The 21,835-nt window shown below is 52.6% G+C and overlaps 2 protein-coding genes across 4 annotated transcripts in view; one reads left to right on the forward strand and one right to left on the reverse strand.

Annotated features, from left to right (window-relative positions):
* Window positions 1–20,731, reverse strand: part of POLE (DNA polymerase epsilon, catalytic subunit) — a 31,596-nt gene extending 10,865 nt beyond the window's left edge. The window contains exons 1-30 of the mRNA XM_027665474.1: window positions 20,501–20,731; window positions 19,950–20,030; window positions 19,825–19,869; window positions 19,586–19,678; window positions 18,913–19,067; window positions 18,136–18,277; window positions 17,765–17,845; window positions 17,415–17,522; window positions 16,896–17,006; window positions 16,537–16,622; window positions 15,696–15,815; window positions 14,849–14,981; window positions 14,140–14,253; window positions 13,159–13,371; window positions 12,329–12,436; window positions 11,518–11,646; window positions 10,599–10,701; window positions 10,352–10,498; window positions 9,615–9,760; window positions 8,679–8,827; window positions 8,207–8,299; window positions 7,395–7,539; window positions 6,771–6,928; window positions 4,262–4,457; window positions 1,796–2,010; window positions 1,434–1,536; window positions 1,144–1,224; window positions 946–1,068; window positions 640–858; window positions 114–323 (exon numbers count right to left, since the gene is read on the reverse strand). Coding sequence (XP_027521275.1) covers window positions 114–323; window positions 640–858; window positions 946–1,068; window positions 1,144–1,224; window positions 1,434–1,536; window positions 1,796–2,010; window positions 4,262–4,457; window positions 6,771–6,928; window positions 7,395–7,539; window positions 8,207–8,299; window positions 8,679–8,827; window positions 9,615–9,760; window positions 10,352–10,498; window positions 10,599–10,701; window positions 11,518–11,646; window positions 12,329–12,436; window positions 13,159–13,371; window positions 14,140–14,253; window positions 14,849–14,981; window positions 15,696–15,815; window positions 16,537–16,622; window positions 16,896–17,006; window positions 17,415–17,522; window positions 17,765–17,845; window positions 18,136–18,277; window positions 18,913–19,067; window positions 19,586–19,678; window positions 19,825–19,869; window positions 19,950–20,030; window positions 20,501–20,731 — 4,038 coding nt within the window. The remainder of the gene's footprint in view (window positions 1–113; window positions 324–639; window positions 859–945; window positions 1,069–1,143; window positions 1,225–1,433; window positions 1,537–1,795; window positions 2,011–4,261; window positions 4,458–6,770; window positions 6,929–7,394; window positions 7,540–8,206; window positions 8,300–8,678; window positions 8,828–9,614; window positions 9,761–10,351; window positions 10,499–10,598; window positions 10,702–11,517; window positions 11,647–12,328; window positions 12,437–13,158; window positions 13,372–14,139; window positions 14,254–14,848; window positions 14,982–15,695; window positions 15,816–16,536; window positions 16,623–16,895; window positions 17,007–17,414; window positions 17,523–17,764; window positions 17,846–18,135; window positions 18,278–18,912; window positions 19,068–19,585; window positions 19,679–19,824; window positions 19,870–19,949; window positions 20,031–20,500) is intronic.
* A 233-nt stretch (window positions 20,732–20,964) lies between these two features.
* The window catches only part of AIFM3 (apoptosis inducing factor, mitochondria associated 3), a 53,231-nt gene continuing 52,360 nt past the window's right edge, over window positions 20,965–21,835 (forward strand). The window contains exon 1 of one of the 3 annotated variants that reach the window (XM_027665444.1): window positions 20,965–21,075. The gene's annotated coding sequence lies outside the window, so the exon portion shown is untranslated. The remainder of the gene's footprint in view (window positions 21,076–21,835) is intronic. The other 2 variants (XM_027665448.1, XM_027665447.1) reach the window with 2 other exon arrangements.

The following is a 21,835-nucleotide window of genomic DNA, read 5'->3' on the forward strand; positions in this document are numbered from 1 at the left end:
ACACCTGCATGGCGTTGGGGTCAGGGTTCCTGAACGTCACTGTTTGACCACAGAGAGTGTAAATGTGAGGGTTGTACCCTGGGCTGCTCTGTGGCAGGTTCCTTCCTTGGTACCTGCACGACCTGCCACGGCAAGTCCAGGATGCTGCGTGCTGTCCGGCGCAGGTAGCTGCTCAGCCCCTTGGAGGAGGCATCGCGGACCACTCCTCCACCTGCCCCCACCCCGCCGTCCTCCAGCCGCCGTCTCTTCCGCCGCTCCCGCCGCTGCCGAGCCTGCAGCTCCCACTTCTTCTGGTGGAAGCGCAGCCAGACCAGCCGCTCTTCCTGAGTGGGTTGACAGCATGTATGAAACAGCACAGGCTTCCCAGCCCCACACCACCATGCCATACAGCCCAGCCCTCCAGACCCCAGCCCCACACTACATTCCTGCCCCAGCTGCAAAGCCACCCCCCCTTTTTCTCAACCAGTGGTTGTATTTCTGTCTCCTGGTTATATTTCTCTTTGTATCTCTGAGCCATGTATGTGCAGAGGGTTTAGGGAGACCCACAGCTTGCTCCTGGCAGCATCCAAGCTGCCTTGATGGACAAGCGCAGTTGCAAGGCATCCCCTGCATGATCTGCTATAAATCTGCTTCACCTACCTTGGTGGTGCCCAGGGATGGAGGTGGGCCCAAGATCTCCCGCCAGGACTGGGACAGCTCCAGGTCCTGGGACAGCTGTTGGCTTTCCTCTGCAGCAGGGATGCGTTTCCGCTTATTTGCAATAGGAACCAGTGGCTGAGGGATCTTGACAGCCCCAAAGTCCTCTATGTCACCAACTTGTGAGCTGGTCATCCCCTCCACAGGCTGGTTGGCAAGGACCTGAGGGAGCAAGGACAACGGGAGGATAGGGGCTGCAGGAGAAGAGCCCCATCAGCACAACCAGTACCTTCCCCTCACCCTCTTTACCTGTCTCTTGCCTTCCAAAATGAAGAGCTCGTTGATTTTTTTCTGTTTGTACACGTCATTCTTCTCCAGGAGTTTCTTGTGGAGCCAGTCTGGGTGCCGGACCCGTGGCACTGGGTTCTTTACCTGGAGAGTGGCTCCATATCAGACCGAGTCTCTTGCCCAAAGCCCTCCTCTGCCCACTCCCCCACTGCCTCATACCTGCTGCAGGGCTGCAGGAATGGTGATGATTTTCTGGATTGTGCTGCCCAATCTTTCAATGTAGTAGTCCCAGTCCAGGATCTAGGAAGAGGGCAAAACTTGGGCAGTGAAGAAATCCAAGCAGAAGTGCCGCCAGACGTAGGATCAAACAACCTTGTAGGATCAAACCCCCCACCCCAACACCCTGCTTTGTGAGCGCAAGAAGCCATTGCCCAGGTGGTACCTCTGAAGGGACAAGCCCCTGTCCCATATCCCATATCCCAGGCCATCTGTAGGGACACCTCACTCACCGCACGGATGTTGAAGTCCTGCAGTGAGGGGCTCTTCAGCCATTTTCGGAGGTAGTGTTTGCGCACACTGGGCTCGGCTTGGAAGATGGCAAGGGGGATGGCTCTGGGAAAGGCAGGGAAACAATGTCCGAGCACTCCACAATCCTCTCTCCCAGCCTGTGGAGACCCTCCAGGCTTTTTCTCTCATCCCTGAGAGGCCACTGGGCTGTATGATGTTACCCGTCACCCTGCTCGTGGTCTGTGCCAGATTCAGATGACCACCTGACTACAACATACCAGCTCCCTCCCTTCCTGATACCTGCCTGTCCCCTCTTGATTGCTCCCACGCTTCCAGAAGCCCTGGCCTCTCCAGGTGGGGTTACCTCTCAGTGACTGGAGAACCCTCTGGTTTCTTAGAAATGATGAAGCGACAGCTCAGCCCTGCGTCTTTCACCATCTGGTCCCCCAAAAACTCTGCCAGGCGCTTGGCAGTGCTGATGGAGGTGGACTTCTGCTCCCCATAGTCCTCCAGCTTGCGTGACATGGAGCGGTTCTCCGAGATGAGCTCGAATAGCTCTGAATCGGGCATGTTGGCAGCCTGAAAGGGAGGGAAAAACCCAAAGACAGCAAAAACCTAACAATCAAGCCTTGCTGCTGTCAGGAAGAGGAAGCACCTACACCCAGTTGGTGTGTCTCTTTACATGGAGCCTGAGAACTGCTTCCTGTAGCAGCTGCAAGTAGGATCTATAGAAAAGAGAGAGCATAGGTTTGAGGCTGGCACCAGTTTGGTCCTCTACACTCCTTCATTTTGTGATGGTGTTGTACAACAAGTTCTTGCGTGCACAACACAAAGCTGTGTTGTCACAGCCCAGCGTGGCACAGACCTAAGCCTTTTTTGTCTTAAAACATTCAAAGTATTGCTACAGGAAAGGTGTGCTTGGAGGAATGAGTCAGTGTGTTCTGAGCCAACTTATTGGATTATATGGAATAACATATACAATACTCAGAAGACTCTCAGTGGGCTAGAGCATGGTGCCAATAACACCAAGGTCACAGGTTCAATCCCTGAATGGGCCATTCACTTAAAGGTTGGACTTGATGATCCCTGTGGGTCCCTTCCAACTCAGAATCAACCGTGAACGTCCAGTTCCACCTTGAGATTCATGCTCAATTTCCCCATCCAACTCGCAGGAGGAGGGCTCAAAGGGCTAGCTGTGCATGCATGAACAAAACAGCGCAAGAAGTCTGGTTTACATAAGAGGCATGCACCAGGTTAACTACAGAAGGGAGGAGGTTGGGTCCCCCCTTTCTCTTCCTTTTTTTTACCTCCTCTCTTTCTCCTCTCTTTCACTTTCTTTATCTCATTGTTTGCCCCAGCTCCAGACCATCCACACGGCAGGATGAACATGGGATCTAAGGACTAGTGATATTCTTTGTTTTCTTCCCTTGCTTTGCCTGAGCAAAGCACAGCTATCATATTCTACTCTGTAATGAACTCTCTTGTGGTAGCGGGAAGCTTGTGTAATGGTGTGTTGTGGCTTTTTAGCCAGCACCTTGAATATTGGTGTATTGCAGCTTGTGAGCCAGTGCCTTTTGCAGGAGTTTGATGTGGGAGTTGAGAAGTTATTGAAGTGTTCCATACAAAATTAAGGGCTCATTTGCTTCCACTCTTGTGGAACTCTGTGGTAAGAATTGGCTTGTTAGCCACTACCTTTTGAATCTAAGCAGTGTGCTGGTTGCTGGAGTTATGGCAACTGTACAATAAAAACATGAGTTTCCTGACCCGTGTCCAGTTTCCTTATTCAGCCTGATGAGAATTTATAATGAACATCATGTAGCTGACCAGTGGGTCGTGACAAGGACCCAGTCATGCACTCTGTCCCTCTCACCCTCTGGTTTCATAGAATCACGGAATAATTCAGGTTGAAAAGTCCTCCAAGTCCAACCATTCCCCAAGTGCCACATCCATACAGCTTTTAAATTCTTCTAGGGATGGTGACTCCCCTACTGCCCATGGAACCTGTGCCAGGGCTGGAAAATCTTGTTGGGGATGAAATTTTCCCTATTATTCAACTTATACTTCCCTGGTACAACTTGAGGCCATCCTCTCATCTTTCCCCTTGCTCCCTGGGAGCAGAGCCCGATCTCCACCTGGCTCCACTGCCCTGTCAGGGAGTTGTAGAGAGCAAGAAGGTCCCCCCTGAACCTCCTTTTCTCCAGGTTGAGCCTCCCTAGCTGCTCCTCATCAGACTTGTGCTCCAGCCCCTTCCCCAGCTCCCTTCCCCATCTCTGGGCACACTCCAGCCCCTTAATGTCTTGTTGTGAGGGGCCCAAAACTGACCCCCAGACTGGAGGTGCCTCAGGAGCACCCAGCGCAGGGGGGGAGCACTGCCCTGGTCCTGCTGCCATACCATGGCTGGTACAGCCTAGCAGCCATTGGTCTCTTGCTCATCTGGGCACACCTGGGCTCATGTTCAGCTGCTGTTGACCAGCAACCCCAGGGCCTTTCCTGACGGGCACCTTTCCAGCCCCTCTGCCCCCAACCATGGGGTTATTGTGACCCAAATGCAGGACCTGGCACTTGGTCTTGTTTGAAACTTACACCACTGGCCTCGGCCCATGGATCCAGCCTGTCCAGATCCCTCTGCAGAGCCTCCTGCTCTCCATCAGATCAACACTCCTGCCCAGCTCAGTGTCATCTATGAACTAACTGAGCAAAGCTGTGAAAGAGGCACAAGGGACCACCAACTCCGTGCAAGCAAAGTCCACCCTCCCCACAGTGCTTAGCCAGCCTGGACGCTCCTTCCCAGGCTTCACCTTGGAGCACAGACGTGCTGAGCTGTGCCTACCTTGCTGTATAGTACATCCAGCCAGTAATCAGCCACCTTGGCCACTGAAGCGTAGACCTCTTCCAACGTGCTGCCTTTCAGAAAGGCTTCGAACACGGATGACTGGAATATCTTCACCAGCTGCAGCTCTCCCCTGCGCTTCACCTCAAACCCCTTCAGCTCAGCCAGGGACCCATCCTCGTTGAACACCGCGTACCTGGGAGAGACAGTGTGAGCAAACCTGGCCTGTACCAAGGGACAAGTGGTGTCCCTCCTGCCAGGGCTCTTCTCCCTATGCCATTGTGCCATTGTAATGGTTTACTTTGGTTGAACACCAGGTATCCACTAGGCCTGCGCCCACGTCCCTGCAGAGAAAGTGGACGGGGGGGGAGGAGAGAGGAAAGGGAAAAAAAACTATGAGAAACCGAAACTGCTAAGAAATATTATTTATATTACACGAAGATAGGCATTATAGGCAGCATGTACACAACAAAGAGCTAAAAAAGAAAATACTTCCCGAACAACTGACGCTTTCTTCCCTGAAACTGTCTAGCTCGGCAACTGGAAAAGAAGAGAGCACTGGCTTCCTTTCCGTTTCCATCGGAGTTGCCGTAGCATGGTATGGAATATCTTATTGGCAGAATACACATCAGATGATCTAACCTACTTCCGTTTTCTTCTCACGGAGTTTCACTAACCCATCACAGCCATCATCCAGTGCATTCAGAGGAGACATGGGGGCATCTGAATAGTCTCAAATATCTACAGCTGCTCTAGCAACCACTTCAACTTGGTCTAGAAAAGCACATCCGTTCTCGCCCCAGCTCACCCACACTGATTCATAGAACCATAGTGAAAGGGAGCTAAAGATCATCCTGTCCCACCTTGGGACAGGCAGGCACACCTGCCACTAGACCAGGTTGCTCCAAGCCCTGTGCAACCTGGCCTTGAACACTTGCAGGGATGGGGCAGCCACAGCTGCTCTGGGAAACCTGTACCAGGGCCTTAGCACCCTCACAGGGAAGAATTTCTTCCCAATATCCCATCTAACCTGTCCTCTCTCTCTGTAAAGCCATTCCCCTTGTCCTGTCACTCCAGGTCCTTGTCCCAAGTCCCTCTCCAGCTCTCTTGGAACCCCTTTAGGCACTGGAAGGGGCTGTAAGGTCTCCCTGGAGCCTTCTCTTTTCCAGGTTGAACACCCCCAGCTCTCCCAAGCCTGTCTCCAGAACAGAGGGGTTCCAGCCCTTGGAGCATCTCTGTGGCCTCCTCTGGACCTGCTCCAGAAACCACGTTTCTTGTGCTGAGGAACCCTGACCTGGATACAGCACTGTGGGTGTGGAGTGATCTTACTCGGTGGAGAATGATCTTAATTGTACACAAGTAGTTGTACACAAGGGTGGGAGGTGAGAGGCCAGGTGGGGAAATGAAGATATTAGGAAGAGGTTTAGAGAGAAGAAGGAAACTCTGTCAACTCCAGTGGTGGCAGAGGGGTTCAGAGGAAACTGGACGTAGCCATGCCACACCTAAGGAACACTCCTCCCTCTTGCTTCTCTTGCATTGTTTTGCCTTTCACAGCCCTGTTCTTATGGGAACCAACAGTGAAGACAGGGAATACTCAAACCTACGTGGCTTGGCCAGCCCTTCTCCTACCTACCCACATTCCCTTTCCTTCCTCTACCTTCAGGCCCTTTTGCATGGAAAGTGACCGGAAATACATGCTATTTCTAACATCCCCAACCTACTGGAAACCAAAGGCCCTGAGAGGAGTCCTACAAGCACAGCCTGCTCAGAGCTGGGCATTACCTCGACTCCTGCAGTGGGGACAGGAGGGAAGCTGAGAGAGGATGGTGTGTGCTGGTGCTCATCCTGTGGGGGATTAAGCACAAAGAAGTACATAATTGTGAGGACAGAGAGTGCTCGGGGCAGTGACAGCATTTTTTGGAGCCAGACCCAGGTCTGTGGGCTGCCCCCTGAAACACTGGATACTACTGCTCTAGCTCAAGTGCCTGGTTAGGAGGTGGCAGAAAAAGCAGTGAAGTTTGGGTACAACTATCCTATAATGTGACAGTAATGGCAGGATCCAGTCCCCCTTACAGTCAGAGAAGGAAGGGGAAACACCTAGGGAAAGTGTTACTGGAGGTCTGTGTACTCCTGAGAGATAGGAAGGCAGGAACTGCTGAGTTTAATCAGATGAGGTTGAATGCCAGCAGTATTAGAAATCCTAAGAAGGAAAGTCAAAGTTGTCCTGCACACCTCAGAGCCAAAGAGGGAGATGTCTGGTCACCAGGCTGGAGAAATGTCATTTTGCTGTTATCTGCTAAAATTTATTGCCATAGCATGGTGCTGGAGGCAAGTGCGCAGCTGTATTCAAAGATGGTTCGATGTAAGGAACTTACCATTTAAAGCCAGTGAGTCAAGCGTGCTGCAGGCTATGGGGGCAAACACCAACGTGCCCATGTGCACAAAGGGAACGAGATCCTCACGCTGTTACTCAGGGAAAGGGATAATACCTGAAGCTTTGAAATCTCACCTTTTCTTCAGCTTCTTGCCCTCCTCTTTGGAAGCTGGCAGGATCATGGCCAGGTACGGACCATCCACTTCAAAAAAGATGCTGTTCTCCGAGCGCGTGACGTAGGTGAGCGAGGCTGGGTCCTGCAGTTCCTGGTACTGGTCATTGGTGAAGCCTTCCTGTGGGTACAGTCCCAGGAGAACAGCTTCACTCCACAGCTGGCTGGTCACACCAGAGGATGCCCCTAGGACACATCCTGCCCAAAGGGATCCCTCTGGGAACAACAGCACAATTTAGGACTTAGAAATCAAAACATCTGTCCTGTCCAAAGAAAAATACTTTGGACCCTGAAACGATATTCTTTTGTCTTACAGATGCTGGAGTGAGCAGAGGATGTGTTTAGACCTTGCTCTGGACTTCCTATCTGCACAGGTGAGCATACACCAAACCTGCCCTCTTACAGACTGCCCCTCTCTGCTGGAGGATGTCGAGCCTCACCCTCTGCTCAGATGCTCTCCAGGGCCATCAGCCCTGACACCTCTTGCTACATGAGGAGTGCGGATGGAAGAGGAGCTCTCCCCACTCATCAGGTCTCCATCTCTTTTCCCAAGCTGCAGAGCTGGCCTGGACTGATGCCAAACTCACCTTCACCAGGATGTTCAGCATGGCTCCCGGATAAGAGATGGTCACCTTCGGCTTCTTGGCATTGGTTGACTTGATGACAAAGTTCTCTGGGAAGCTGTTGGGGAGGACACACCAAATCCCATCAGTATCCAGTTCCAGAGGTCTCCTAAAGAAGGAATAAAGGCAAGTGTCAGGAGAAAAGTGGATGAGAGGTGAGGATCAGCTTCATGTCCCCCACAAAAGCAGCGGCAGCCTGTTGCATCCACTCTCTGTTCCTTTCTGCTAAGAAAATCCTCAAATACAACAGAATAACCATAGCAGTGTCAGGAATCTGAACGTTCATAGAATCACAGAATCCCAGACTGGTTTGGGTTGGAAAGAACCTCAAAGCTCATCTCGTTCCACTCCTTGCCATGGGCAGGGACACCTTCCACTAGACCAGGGTGCTCCAAGCCCTGTCCAACCTGGCCTTGAACGCTTCCAGGGATGGGGCAGTCACAGTTTCTCTGGGCAACCTGTGTCAGGGCCTCAGCACCCTCACAGGGAAGAATTTCTTCCCAGTATTCCACCTAACCCTTCCCTCTTTCACTGCGAAGCCATTCCCCTTTGTCTTGTCACTCCAGGCCCTTGTCCCAAGTCCCTCTCCAGCTCTTTTGGAGCCCTTTAGGCACTAGAAGGGGCTCTAAGGCTCCAAGCTTTCTTCTCCAGGCTGAATACCCCCATCTTTCTCAGCCTTTCCTCATAGGAAAGGTGCTCCATCCCCCCGAAAGCTTGGGTGCTCCTACATCTGTCCTAGATGCAGATGGACCTTCCCCAGCTCAGCACACACTCACCCAATCTGCTCGATCAGCTCTCTGGCCTGGGTGATGATATTTGCTCCTGTGAAGCAGACGATGCCAGCCATTTCCATGGAGTACCAGCGAGCTCTGTGAGCAGAGGAGTCACAGTGAAGAGCATAATAAGCTTCCCCCCAAATCCAGCTATGGAAGGGCAGGAAGATGCCCAGGGGAAGGAGGGCAAGAAACACATCAACACTGGCCCTGGAACATTGTTCTCCTATGAAGTTCTCTACTTATGATGCTCTAGAAAAGCTGGAGACCCACTAACAGACAAGATTCCCATAATTTAATGTCTGGCAAGAGACTCCAGGATGAGGAGTCATGGGTAGAAGCAAGAGGTACAGGTAGCACCCACCCTCATCTTATTGCCTCAGGAGCAGGCGAAGCAAGTGAATACCTCACCAAGACAATCCTGGTTTCCAAGGGTCCTCTCTTGAGGACACTGGATTGCCTAGGGGAGACTCACCCTTTCCGCATAACGTATCCATAGAAGGAGTTGAGGATGCACTTGTGGGCCAGCTGCAGGGACTCATAGAGGATCTCCATGTTCTTACAGCGTTTCACTTCAGAGGCATCTCCCATCTCCACTGCTGCTGACAGCTTCTTCTTCCACACCTGCACGGTGACAGGCAGAGCCAGGATGATTTCACGCACCACCACCAGTGGTGGTGATTCCCACTGATTCCCACTCAGTCCCAGTATATCATTGCAACTCTAGAGCAGTATCTTTGCCAAAGATCAGTTGGCATGAGTTAAACATCCCATTTTCTTTTGCAGCACAGGAGGGGTTGTCTGGAGGCACTTTGTCACTCAGTGGAAGGGACCTGTAGCTCCCACCATCCATCAGAACGCAACCAGCATCAGCTGTGCTGCACCACATGTGGGCAGGGAAGAACCCAATACACTGCCTGCAGCAACCCATGACATCTGGCTAACAGCAGAACCACCAGTGCCGAATAAGCCTCTCTGCCAGCCCTGTGATTCATGGCAGAAGAGGAATCTGGGAGGAACTGCAAAGCAACTGGCCCATTAATTAACTCTGCCAGAGGTAGAGTCCCAGGGTCTCCCAAAATGGTTTGGGTTGGAAGGGACCTTAAAGATCATCTCGTTCCTACCCCCTGCCATGGGCAGGGACACCTTCCACTAGACAAGGTTGCTCCAAGCCCTGTCCACCCTGGCTTTGAACACTCCCAGGGATGGGACAGCCACAGCTTCTTTGGGCAACCTGTGCCAGGGCCTCCCCACCCTCACAGGGAAAAATTTCTTCCCAATAACTAATCTAACCCTGCCCTCTGCCAGTGGGAAGCCAATGCAGTAATCCTTTGAGGTTTTCAGCAAGACACAAGAGGTTCCTGGCCTTGCCAAGACAAGTTTGACCAGCAGCCGAGCACAAGCTTGGTACCTTGTGCAGCCCCTTGAACTCATAGCGGCGGTCCCGGAACGCTCGCACCGTGTCCACATAGAAAGAGTTCTCTCGCTGGCAGATGGTGGTGACTCGCTCCTCCACCTTGGTGACATGGATCTTCTTGTACGCCTTGCGGCAGTAATCTGGTCAAGGGAGGAGGCAGATGGAGGTTCTCAGGGCTGGCTGCCCTGCTACAGCAGGATAGGCATAGTAGGGACACGGAGACAGCTAAGCGTCAGGCATTGTTAAACAGGGGACAGTCCTACTGGAAAGGGAGAGGAAGATCCCAGCATGGAGAGAAGCAGCACCTCATTACGGAGATGCAAGGACAAAGGCAGAAACAAAATAATTGTATGGCCCATTAGCAAACTCAGGCTCTGCCCCCAGCCATCTGGATGGTTCTGCTGGACAGCATCCCTCCAGGTGACAGGATAACATTGACGTTTCCTTTTTGTTAACTGGCTTTAATTAGAAGCCTTACAAAAAATGGAACCCTTCATGTTTCAGCTCAAATCCATGGCTCTCCAGAGACAAAGGGAAACACTGACAGAGGTACCAATGCCTGGTTCCTCTTTGTAAGCACACAGGAGTTTGCTTAAATCCTTGAGAAATTCTGAGGCCAGTCAGTCTGACCTCACCCCACAGCCCTGGGAGGGGTCACTAATGCTGAATACCACTCACAGTCCAGGTTGCAAAACACTGCCCAGACCACGACCTTGATTGTTTTTTTTTACCTGCCAGGCGCTTTTTCTCATACTTGGCCTGTTCTTCCTGGGAGAGTTCGTGGAAGGCACGGGGTGGTCCATCGGGGGACAGTGGAGGGAACTTCTCTGACTCCAGCTGCTGCTGGATGCGATGGTACTCGCTGCGGCTGGCAGGCACTGCGGAGGAGGGCAGTGATCAGTCCCCAGCGATCAGGGGAGAAGCAAGAATTTGACTCCATCTCTGTGGGCTGGACTGCATGGTCCTTCCCGTACTTACTGAACTCTCCTCTCCATTGCCACGTCATCCGGCGCTGGCAGTTGGCACCTGGCTTGTTGAAGTCACAGGCAGCACATGTGGCTTCATCCACCATAGCTGAGGGCTGGATGCAGTAACAGACATACAGGTGTTAGAAAAAATACGTACCCAAATGACAATTCGTGCCAGAACAGGTGCTAGTGGCAAGAGAGCACAGGTGTGAACAGCAGAGATGGTACTCAGTGAGTTCCCCTTCCTGGAGCCTTTCTGGAATATAAAACCCTCAAAACAACAACTGTTTTTTGGGGAAGAGTCCTAGCTAAAGCTGTAGCTCAGTCTTTGCAGACCTGGTATCCAGAGAAGGGCAACAGAGCTGGGGAAGGGTCTGGAGCTGAAGTCTGATGAGGAGCAACTAAGGAAGTTGGGGGAAATCAATCTGGAGAAAAGGAGGCTCAGAGGGCACCTTGCTCTCTACAACTCCCTAACAGGAGGGTGCAGCCAGGTGGGGGTTGGCCTCTTCTCCCAGCTAACAAGTGAGGAAAGGGCCTCAAATTGTGCCAGGGGAGGTTTAGGTTGGATATTAGGGTAAATTTCTTCACTGAAAGGGTGATCAGACACTGGCACAGGCTGCCCAGTGTGATAGTGGAAACATCATCTCTGAAGGGATTTAAAAGCCATATGGATGGGCCACTTGGGTACACGGATTAGTAGTAGTTTTGGCAGTGATAAGGAAATGGTTGGACTCAATGGTGTTAGAGGGTTTTTCCAACCAAAATGATCCTGTGATTCTGTAATTCCATGGCATCTTGAATGAGTTTCACACACAGTCTTATCTGCTTCCCCTCCCCCGGGCAGAAAGTTCAGCCCTTGCTATTAAGGGGATCAAGAGGGATGATCGAGGTCATCTCAAATTAGGAAATAGAAGGTTGATGTTACCCACCTGCAACCTGTTGGTCAGAATGATGTTGGGGTACATCGCCCCCACGTCCAGATGGTATATAAGCGGACACTCAATTCTGTTGGGGACATCCTTCAAGGAATTCAGTTTGACCTTGATTTCATCACAAACCTGTGGCAAGACAAAGGGAAGTGAAACTCAGGCAGGAAGGAGTTACTAAGTCAAATACTTATTGAATTTGATCCTTTACTTCTTCACAGGAATACCTGCCACAGATTCTGGGAATGGATCTAAAGGACCAAAGGAGAGATCAGGGAATCCTTGACCACCAGTGCTTTAGGTTTTGGTTTGGACCTCAAAGGTGAGCTTTTCTGTAGGGGTACAAGGCAGGGAGCAGCTGCTTCCTAATGCAACTCAATCAAGGACTTTTTCAGTGCAAATAGGTTAATGGAGACAACAGCAAAGATCAGAAGTCCCCAGTCTGGTGCTGTCCTCCAAGAAACTTCAGACTTGGATTTGGAGAGGGGTGACCTGCACTTTGTAGCTGATAAAAAGTGGGGAACAAGAGGAACATGAGTATTTGATATCTGAGAGGTCTGCCTTCTCTCTAAATCCCTAATCCCTTTCCAGCTTTCTCAGAGCTTTGCTCCTGGTTGAACCTGCAAATGGGAAAGCAGGAACTGCATCCCTCAGATGGCACAGAGATCCTGATCCCCAGGCTGGATTCAGTCTATAGATGAGCTTCTTGGTCTCTCCATGTAGAGCACAAATGGAACCAAAACAAGCACTTTACACCTGCAGCTCCAGCCCTTCCCACCCAGCTCAGCTGTGCTGCACCTTCCAGGTGCTGTACCTCCTGGAAGTTGGTAACCTGATCCAAGGGCAGACCCTCCTCCTCCTCAATGGCGTGCCGCAGCGTCTTCTCCACGTGCTGCACCAGGAAGTCGAAGGCAGCAGGATTCTGCAGGGATGTGGGGATGGCAGTGAGGCTGTGGGCAGCTGTCCCTGGCTGCAGACTAGCAGCTCCCACCCTGCACCCCTGTCCCACCCTGGCTTGGGGAGCTACGAGCTATAAGGCATATACTGAGGCATGGGGGGAGGTAATGAAGGTAGCAACCTGATCCAGAAACAGGTAAAAGACCCTCAGGAAGGGTTCAGAAGAAGCTTTGTTTAGGAGGGAGAAGGACAGAGGGAGGACAGAACCCCAAGGGACAGAGGCATAACTTCCAAGAACCACTGGCTCAAAAACAAACCTAAAACCCCACCTCACCACCCTCCCTTGCTGTCAACAAGCTCTGGCTTGCTTCCAGTATGTGACACATGTGACACCTGCTTTCCCAGTGAAGCACAGATGGCCACCTGAAGGCCTCCTCCTACCCATTCCCAGCCCAGCTTCATGTGCCCAGGATCTCCTGGAAGTTATCAAGCATTGGAACAGGCTGTCCAGGCTACTGGTGAAATCACCATCCCTGGAAGTGGATGGTTCAGTGATGGCCTTGGCTGTGCTGAGTTAATGCTCAGACTTGATGATGTTAGAGGGCTTTTCCAACCCTACTGATTCTGTCATTCTAGGTGCTGCCCAAGCCCAGCAGGGACACACTGGAGATGCCAACACTAGTGGACTAGTTATCACTCCCAACCATGCTGCTCCACAAGGACAGGGGCCGGCTGCTGGCCCCTTACCATTTTGAAGCGGCAGGGAATGTCACTGCGGAAGACCCCAGATTCCAGTGCTTCCACGTGGCCTCCCACGTAGGTCTCAGAGTCCAGCACGTGCCCATCTTCTGTAAGTTTGTTGAATTCCTGCTCCTGCTTGTTGGGGAAGATGATGTTGGCATGATAGGCCTGAACCATCAATAGTGCCTCGCACAGTGTCCCCGATCCTTTTCTTAACACCTGCAGAAGAGAAACCCAAGCCAGTTTTAAACTCAAAAAAAGTAGATTTAGATATTAGGAAGAAATTCTTGTCTTGTGCAGGTGGTGAGGCAGTGGCACAGGTTGCCCAGAGAAGCTGTGGCTGCCCCATCTCTGGAAGTGTTCAAGGCAAGGTTGGATGCAGCTTGGAGCAACCTGGTCTAGTGGAAGGTGTCCCTGCCCATGACGGGGGGTGCATGAGATGAGCTTTAAGGTCCCTTCCAAATCAAATCAGTCTGTGATTGAGCAGAAGAACTGTCCCAGTGCTGGTGGGACCGTGCCGGACTGACCTTACAGCCACACAGTGAGCCAGACAGCTTCAGCTGGTGATACATGTGCAACACCTCTCCACCGGCAAGCAGCTTTGTCAGCTCAACCAAGTGGGAACGGACAGACATTTTCTACATGCTTAGCAGTGATGGCTTCCCAGCCATCCTCCCTACATCTGATAACAGCCATCAGGAGACCCAGCTTTGCATGGCCATGACTGCAAGTGAATTTGGCATCATCAGCCATACTTCCTTCTGCTCCAGCCCTGCACTACCCACCCTGGGTGTCATCTTCTCATAGACACCTCTCTCCAAACATCCCAGGAGATGTGGGAGAAAGGAGTAGCCTCTAAATCCACCCTCCCTTCCTCCCTGCCACAGGTGCAGAGGGTGCAGTGGGAATCAGATCTGTGGCCAGAGCATCCCTGCAGCATGGGAGACGTAGCTGGCAAAGAAATCATCGTTTTGGGAAAGCACTCACCTCATCAGGCTCCATGGGAATGATGGTGCATAAGGCGAAAATGAACGGATGTACATACTTCATATACATGTAGTAGGTAGCAACAGCATCAGACACTGAGTACGTGGCCAGGGTCTGTTGGGGAAGGAGAGAGGCAAATTAATCCCAATCCCATGACAGAGCAGCTCAGTGACAATGATCTTTCATTGCTTCCTGCTGGACATGCTTGTATCAGCAACAAGGGAAAGGTGTATTTCTCCATAACCTAGGTTACAAAGAACATTACTTCCAAAGCTACCTTGCTCTAGCTCTAATCACACAGCGACATGTCATCTTTGACTGGGAAGAAACAGGAAGGATGAGCTGAAGACACAGAATCCACCCTGTTTGGGACTCAGGAAGCTGCTCTAGGGCTCAGCAGAACCCCTGCCCATGACAGCTGGAGCACTAACCCTCTCCTGTGCCTTCATCAGCTTTTAATAGTGCTTCTGATTTCGGTGGTGCCTGTCACCTCACACTGATTTACATAAATACAGAGAATGCACAGTACAACGTCAGGGCCAGAACAACTTCAGTAGAATCCTGTTCCTTCTCCCCATGAGCTCTAAGGCATTGGCAGTTTGGGGAGAAAGATTTGAGTTCACTTCTCAAAATCCACTTTTAACTTACAGATTCAGTTATACCGCAGCTCCTTTAGGCTGCTTTCCCATAGAGCACAAGGAGGGAGTACCTGAGGCTCTTCTGTAGCCATCCGGCACATCTCCTCAGGGTCCAGCTCTACTGGATCGTAACCCAGTTTTGCTTTAGCTGCTGCTTTCAGGTTGTGACTTCCTACTGGGAGGTAACTGTCTCTCTTCACCCACCTGGATAGAATCACAAAAATATCATTTTGTGCAGAGAAAAACCTTAAAAACAGGCTCAGGATTGTGAACAGGATGTGGATTGCCACGGGGATCTCTCACTGAGGACAGCCCAGTCCCCAAGCACGGTGGGGTACAAGACTGTCCAACTTTAGCTATCCCAACCAGGACAAACCCCACTGTCCATCCCATCCCCAATGCTCAGAATTTCTACCTTCCAGCTCCTCCCTCAGTGGCTTTAAGATAAGCATTTCTCCACCGAAGAAGACCCAGCAGGACTGCAAGGACATCCAGATGTGCTCCAGAGCCCAGACTGCTCCAGGGGAAGAAACGTCTCCCTCTTTCCCATGTGTCATTTCCTCCTCTGGCTGTGCCAGGAGGCTGGTGGGTGAGGCTACAGTCCCTTCCCTGCTCCAATGGTCTGATCTTAACCTGCCCTTTCTCTGACCTCCCCAAATCATCCATCAAACACTTGAGGCTGCAGGGCATGAGCCAGCCCGGGGAGCTCTTCAGGGGAAGACTCGGCAGCTCCTGCGCGAGGCAGCATGCCAAGGGGAAGAAGACATCGTAGAAATGGGTTATCACACAGATGAAGAAGGTTCACAAAAGCTTCCAACAAGATAGAATGAGAACAGTATTCAAATACAACCATAAGTATTTTATATAAACCCAAGAGATAAAGACGCAGCTATATTGTACAGTGGCAGCATTCAGTACCTCAGACAGTCCATGTGGATGCACTGGGATGCCTTGTACTCTCCCTGGCTGTCCTTCTGAAACCCAATTTCCTGATACATATTCATTCCATGAACTGCTGCTCTTGCTTCCACAAAGGGCCTGGGGAAAGAGGCAGAGTGAAGAAAAGGAGCAGAACAGCCATTTTCCTGCATCTTCAACAATGGTTCCATAACCACTTTGTTACAAACTGCCTAAAGAATTTTTCTTGTGATTTATCTGTGTATCTTGCCACGGGGAAAACTTCCTGCAGGACATGGGGACACGTCATCCCTAGAAGTGTCCAAGGCCAGACTGGACAGGGCTTAGAGCAAACTGGTCTAGTGGATGGTGTTTCTGCTCATGGTAGCAGGGCTGGAACTAGATGATCTTTAAGGTCCCTTCCAACCCAAACCAGTCTGTGGCTCTATAACAGAATTGCAGTGTGACCCAAGAGGCAAAGCTGCTTGCTCGTATCCTGCTCCTGGAGGTGGAGGCATGTGGTTCCTCTGCCCTGCTTCCCAAGGCTTGCCTGCGCCCCTCTCCCAGTATCCTCCAGGTCTCTTTTGACCCTCTTCCTGCTCTCCCATGACTGGGCTCATCCATACACCAACAATCCCACATTGCCAAGGGTTTAAAGCAGTTCAGGCAGATGGATGGGACTCTTCATAAAGTCCTACTGCCAAGCCAACGGATTGGTGAGGATTTGGTGAGGTGCACAAAGTGGCCATTCCACATGGATTCCCCACTGTCTGAGCTAAGGAAGGATGTCGAGGATGGAACCTGACCCTGCTCTCCAGCTCATGTGACACCTTGCCAGCTTAGTTGTCATTCCTGGTCTTACCAGTCAAAGAAGTCTCCGTTGTATGTGACGATGATGGTGGGTTTGGTCTCCTGGACATGTTCAAACCACCTCTGGATTAAATGAGCCTGGGACGAAACAGAAAAGATATGTATTTTAAGGAACTTCATCTCCTCCATGGAGAGGTGGTTGATACCATACAGTTTACTCCACCCTTCCCCTCTCCTCTGCACCTAGCCCAAACCTGACCATTCTTACTTTTATTCCTCAAGACTTGAAAGCATGGCCAGCCCTACCAGACTCACTGCATTTCTCAGTGAGGCAGTCTGCCAGGGAATGAGCTCTCTTTGGCCAACAAGAACCCCAGGCAGGTAAAACTCTGCTGAGCGGAACTGACTTACCTCATCTGGTTCATTAAAGACACAAAATGGACCCTCATACTCTGGCTTGGGAGTAAACTCAAAGTCTTCAATGTCCTCTGAGACAATCTCCCTGTTTGTGATCAGGTAGCCCTGAGAAGGTGACAAGGAGGCAGTGAGGAGGACTGGGCTCACAGGCAACCCAAAAATGCTGTCCAAACAATGGGACATTTTCCTCTCAAAAACCAGAGCTGCTGTCAAGAGGGTACAATTGTTTTGGAGTCATCCGTTGGCCATCAGAAAGGGAGACCATGGAGAGGCAACATGGGACGACAGCTTTGTTTCTCTCCCTCAGAGAAACACTAGCAACCTGAGCTGGGTGTCACAAAACTCAGGATCATGTGCATCACCCAGACTTTAATTCCATTTCCAGAGCCTCACCATGCAGCTGGCAGCATGGCAAGCCTGGAGCCAGTAGGGCTGAAGGGGAATGCTGGGCTGTTGCCTGGTTTCGCTGCTGGAGCCTGAAACCACCTGAGGAAACCACCCTGCTAGCCTTACCTGCCCATCAATCATATACGAGATCATCATGATCTGGTCTGTCTCTGCGTCAGGAAACTTCAAAGGGAGTTTGGTTGTTTCAATGTCAAAGGCAAGAACAACAGGATCCTGGGCAGAACCAAATACATTAGAAAATATTCCAGAGCTGACTTGAAGTTAAAGCCCAGTGCAAGTGAACCAGAACCTCCCCTCTAATCATTTTAGTGCTTTATCAACCCAAAAATCATTACCCGAGCCCGGAAACACAGCTTTCCCCCTGCCACCATTGTGTGAAAGCAGCAGCATGTCAGAAACCGGTCCCTTGGGTGGACACACCTGGACAAAAGGACCCCTGCCCACCCACTGCTCACCGGCCGCTCCACGAGGTCGTCTCGGCGGGTGATTTCAGGGGGGTAGGTGTTGCCCCGGTATCGCACGTTGTACCAGTGAGCCTGTGGAGACAGGAGGGCAGGTAATGCCTTACTAGAGGGCCAGATCCCTGTGGCACTCTGTTCAGCTGCTGGGGACAGAACTGCAGGAATCACATGCAGCCCAGAAGAAAGGCTCAAACTGTGGCTGCGCATCAATCAATTATCTTTTCTGTGTGTCATTAACTAAGAAGAAACCCAGCAGCACAGGACTAGGCTCTACACATGGAATCATCATTACAGATACCTTCGTGAAGGTCTTGGAGAGAAAAAAACCTTTCTGTGCTTCAGGAGCAAAGCTCTTCCCTACTCACCACATGGATCTTCAGGTCGATGGAGAGGCGAATGTGGTAGGGCACGTCGTACTCTCGCATATCCACAATGTTGTCCATTTGGTTGGCAATTTTTCTAGAGGCTCCTTCCTCATCCATGCTTAGACTGCCTCCACTCAGAGCGCTGCAAGAGCAGAGGGAAGTAGCCGCCTTACTAGAGGGCCTGTCTCCCAGGGACAGCCACTGTCACTGGTGACACCAGCAGCAGGAGTCAGGGATAGGAGGGAAACAGAAAATGTTGGATTTTTTCCCTTTTAGTTATAACCAGAAATAAGGTTGCCCAGTGCCTTTCAGGATCCTTTCACAGGGAACAAGCAAACTATTTGAGGTACAGGCATAGATACCACCACATGCCATGCTATGCCATGCCATGCCATCCCAGAGGTAGCCTTCGGGATGTGCAGCATGGAGCTGGAAGATCCAACCTGGAGATGGGTGGCAGAGAGGCACAGCCAGGGTCAGACCCAGGCAGGACAACACCTCTGAGGAAAGCTCGGAAATAATCAAGGGAGTCTAATTATTAAGCGGGTGGTGAGGCCCTGGCAACGGTTGCCCAGAGAAACTGTGGCTGCCCCATCCCTGGAAGTATTTAAGACCAGTTTGGATGGGGCTTGGAGCAACCTGGGATAATGGAAGGTGTCCCTGCTCATTGCAAGTGGATTGGACTAGATGGCCTTTAAAGATCCCATTCCATGATTCTATGAATTATTAACATGAAGGACTGACTGACTGAATGACTTCCCTACAGGGAGCTCCCACCTCGACAACATGGCTGTGTAAACATCGCTCGCATGGTCCCGCTCCCTGTTTTTCCTCACTGCAGGAGAAATCTCCTTCCGCACCTTCACCAGGTCCTCCACCGTGTTGAAGGATAGCTTGATGTAGTTCCTCTTCAGGCCCACCAAGTGGTTTGGCTGCGAAGTAGTAAGAGAATGGCAGTTCAGGGAGGGGAACCATGACAAATGGGGGAAGGCCAACGAGACTGATGCAGGTGGAAGAACTGGCCAAAAAAGAGGTGCTGATGGGTGGGAGAGTAAAGCACCAAGAAGAGACTCTGGTGGTCATGTCAAGAGCAGCGGAGCAAGGGCCCAGCCAGTCCCGCTGATACAGGCATCTGAGAGTGAGATTCACCCAGGGAAGAAGGAAGAGTGGATCAGCAGGCATCCCCCTCCCACACTATCCTTCTTCCTCCAATGACTTTAATTCCTACAAGTAATGTGCTGAACACACTGTGAAACAGCTGATATGCTTCAGAAACATAATCACTGATAAGCAATTAGCCATAACAAACACATTTCTGAGACACCACAGCAGCACCAGGAGACTGAAGTCAAGCATGCTGCTTTTCTTCTTTACTCATCCCTTCCTATATCACTAGAGCTGTGCAAGGTCCAAAAAACCCCACTGATTAAGAGCACAGAGGGATACAGACCAAGTCCAAGTCCTCTTTTGGGACAGTCTCCAGCTTTGCAATCTTCCCTTGGAACTTCTTGGAGAGGAAGGAGGACACTTCCCGCTCGCAGCCCTGTCAAGAAACCCTGGGGCTGAGCAGTGTGCCTCTGTCTCTTGGGAGGAGACCATCCCAAAGCAGGCTGCCCAGGAGGTCTCGAGCTCCCCAGGACGCTGTCTTCTTCCCTGGGGACCTCATCTCTGCCAGGGTCCCCTCCTCACCTTCTGAGTGGCAATGTAGAAATAAGGCTTATAGGGTAGGGCCACCTAGAAGAGAGTAAATGGCTGATGGCGGCAGGTTCCCTACTGGGACGCTACACTCCAACCCTCCCCACCCGTGGACCCACCTTGAAACGGCTCCCGTCCTCCTGGATGAAGTAGTAATCCACCGCACTCACGGACCGCCGGTCCTCATCCAGCACCTCCGTCTGCCCACAGGCACCAAGACCCAACGAGTCCCTCCATGAGACTCGCCCGGGACGCCACTACTACGGGACCCACTCACCCTGGAGCCTCCCTCCTGGTAGGGCCAGGGAACCATGGGAGGGCCAGTATAGCCATGGAAACCCCTCCCGCCGTGTAGGGCTGGGGTCTCCTGCGGGAACCTGCTCTCCCGGTCCGACCGGGGGTCTCCCCGGGGAGACTGTCTTCTCCCCCACGCCCTATGTGGGGTATCTCCGCGGGACACCTCCCCATACCACGGGCCGTATCGGTGCCCTCCCCATGGGACCCCTGTCCCCCGGCCCTACCGGTGGTATCTCCGTGGGACCCCCATTCCTGGTACGCCTAGGGTCTCTCTGTGGGAAACCCCTCCCTATGCCCTACCGGGGCTCTTCCCACAGGACCCCCCCCATTCCCCATCTGCTGCCTGCTCGCCCCCCGCCCTGCCGGCCCGTACCGGGTGCATGTTGATGAGCCAGCCAGTCCGTTCGCCGGGCTCCGCGGGCCGCTCGAAGCCGAACAGCGCGTCCAGCCGGTCCGTGCGCTGCGCCCGCTCCAGGCGCTTGATCGCGGACAGCGCGGGGGCATCGTCCCGGCCGGACCCCGCGCCATCCGCCGGCTCCCGGGGCCCGCCCGCCCGCCGCCCCCACTGCGCTGCCGCGGGCTCGCCGCCGCTGCGGAACCCCATGGCGAGCGGCGCCAGGAAAGGGCTTCCCGCGCTGCGCCGCGATCCCGCCAGAGCGAAAGCCCCGCCCTGCGGCCAGAGCACTAATCAGAACGAGGCCCCGCCTCCTCGCGGACAAATCCCACCAATGGCGGGGGCTCCTGTCCGCGCCCCGCCCCCGTCACAACTCCGGGAGGGGGGAGCGGCGGCCGCGGCCGCTTCCGGCTGCGGGTTTCCTGGAGAACGGGAACGGGAGAGAGGTCGAGCGCACCCAGCGGCACTCCCCGTCCGGCCGCTGGAGCCGGGTCCTGCCCGGGCCGAGGACATGGCTGCTGCTTTCCCCGCTGGGGACTCAGACAGCATCGAAGGTGAGCACAGGTCCCAGAGAAACGCGCGTGGGCACGGACGTAGGACACAGAGCCAGGACTCACAGGCGCAGGACACACAGACGGCCTCCTGCAACGCGCTGCTGTCATCAGCATCCTGCACAGGAGCCTCATCACACCCCAACCCCCTCCCCTCCTCCTCTGGGCTGGCAGAGACGGGAGAGACACTCGGGGTTCACAAGCACACAGACACTCTTGGGCTCCCCAAGCACCCACGTGGGCCCAGTGTCCCCCCAGCAGCTCTGCCTGGACCCCGGCCCTCAGCCCCAGCCCACAGGCCTTGCCTCACCAGCTAGCCCAGCTGGAATTTTGCTGGTGAGTGCACAGACGCACACGCCCCCACCCATGGTTGCAAAGGATACTCTCTAACTCACCAGACACACAGGCAGTGACACAGTTCAGCTCCAACTGCACAGAGCCCTTCATTCCCTCACACCGCTCTCCTGCCCCCGGTAGCTAGTTTTAGGGACAACATTCCCACACCATGGCTGGAAGTTAAAGACCCTTCAGTCACGCCAGTGGCTGGACTGGGACCCCACTCTCTCCAGCAGGTGACCCCAAATCCCCTGGTGCGCACACAGGCCCCATCACTAGCTGGCACTGGGTCCTTGAAGCACACACCCGGGTCAGAGTGGCATGACACAAAGAAATAGTCAGTAAAACATTTAATTAGAAATATAAAAGTTCTGTGGTGACCATGGACAGGGCTTGCCCAAACTGGCCCAGGTTTATGCCCCCTGTT

Source organism: Corapipo altera, unplaced genomic scaffold, assembly GCF_003945725.1.
Source record: "Corapipo altera isolate COAL_440 unplaced genomic scaffold, ASM394572v1 151, whole genome shotgun sequence".
In the NCBI taxonomy this organism is placed as follows: domain Eukaryota; kingdom Metazoa; phylum Chordata; class Aves; order Passeriformes; family Pipridae; genus Corapipo; species Corapipo altera.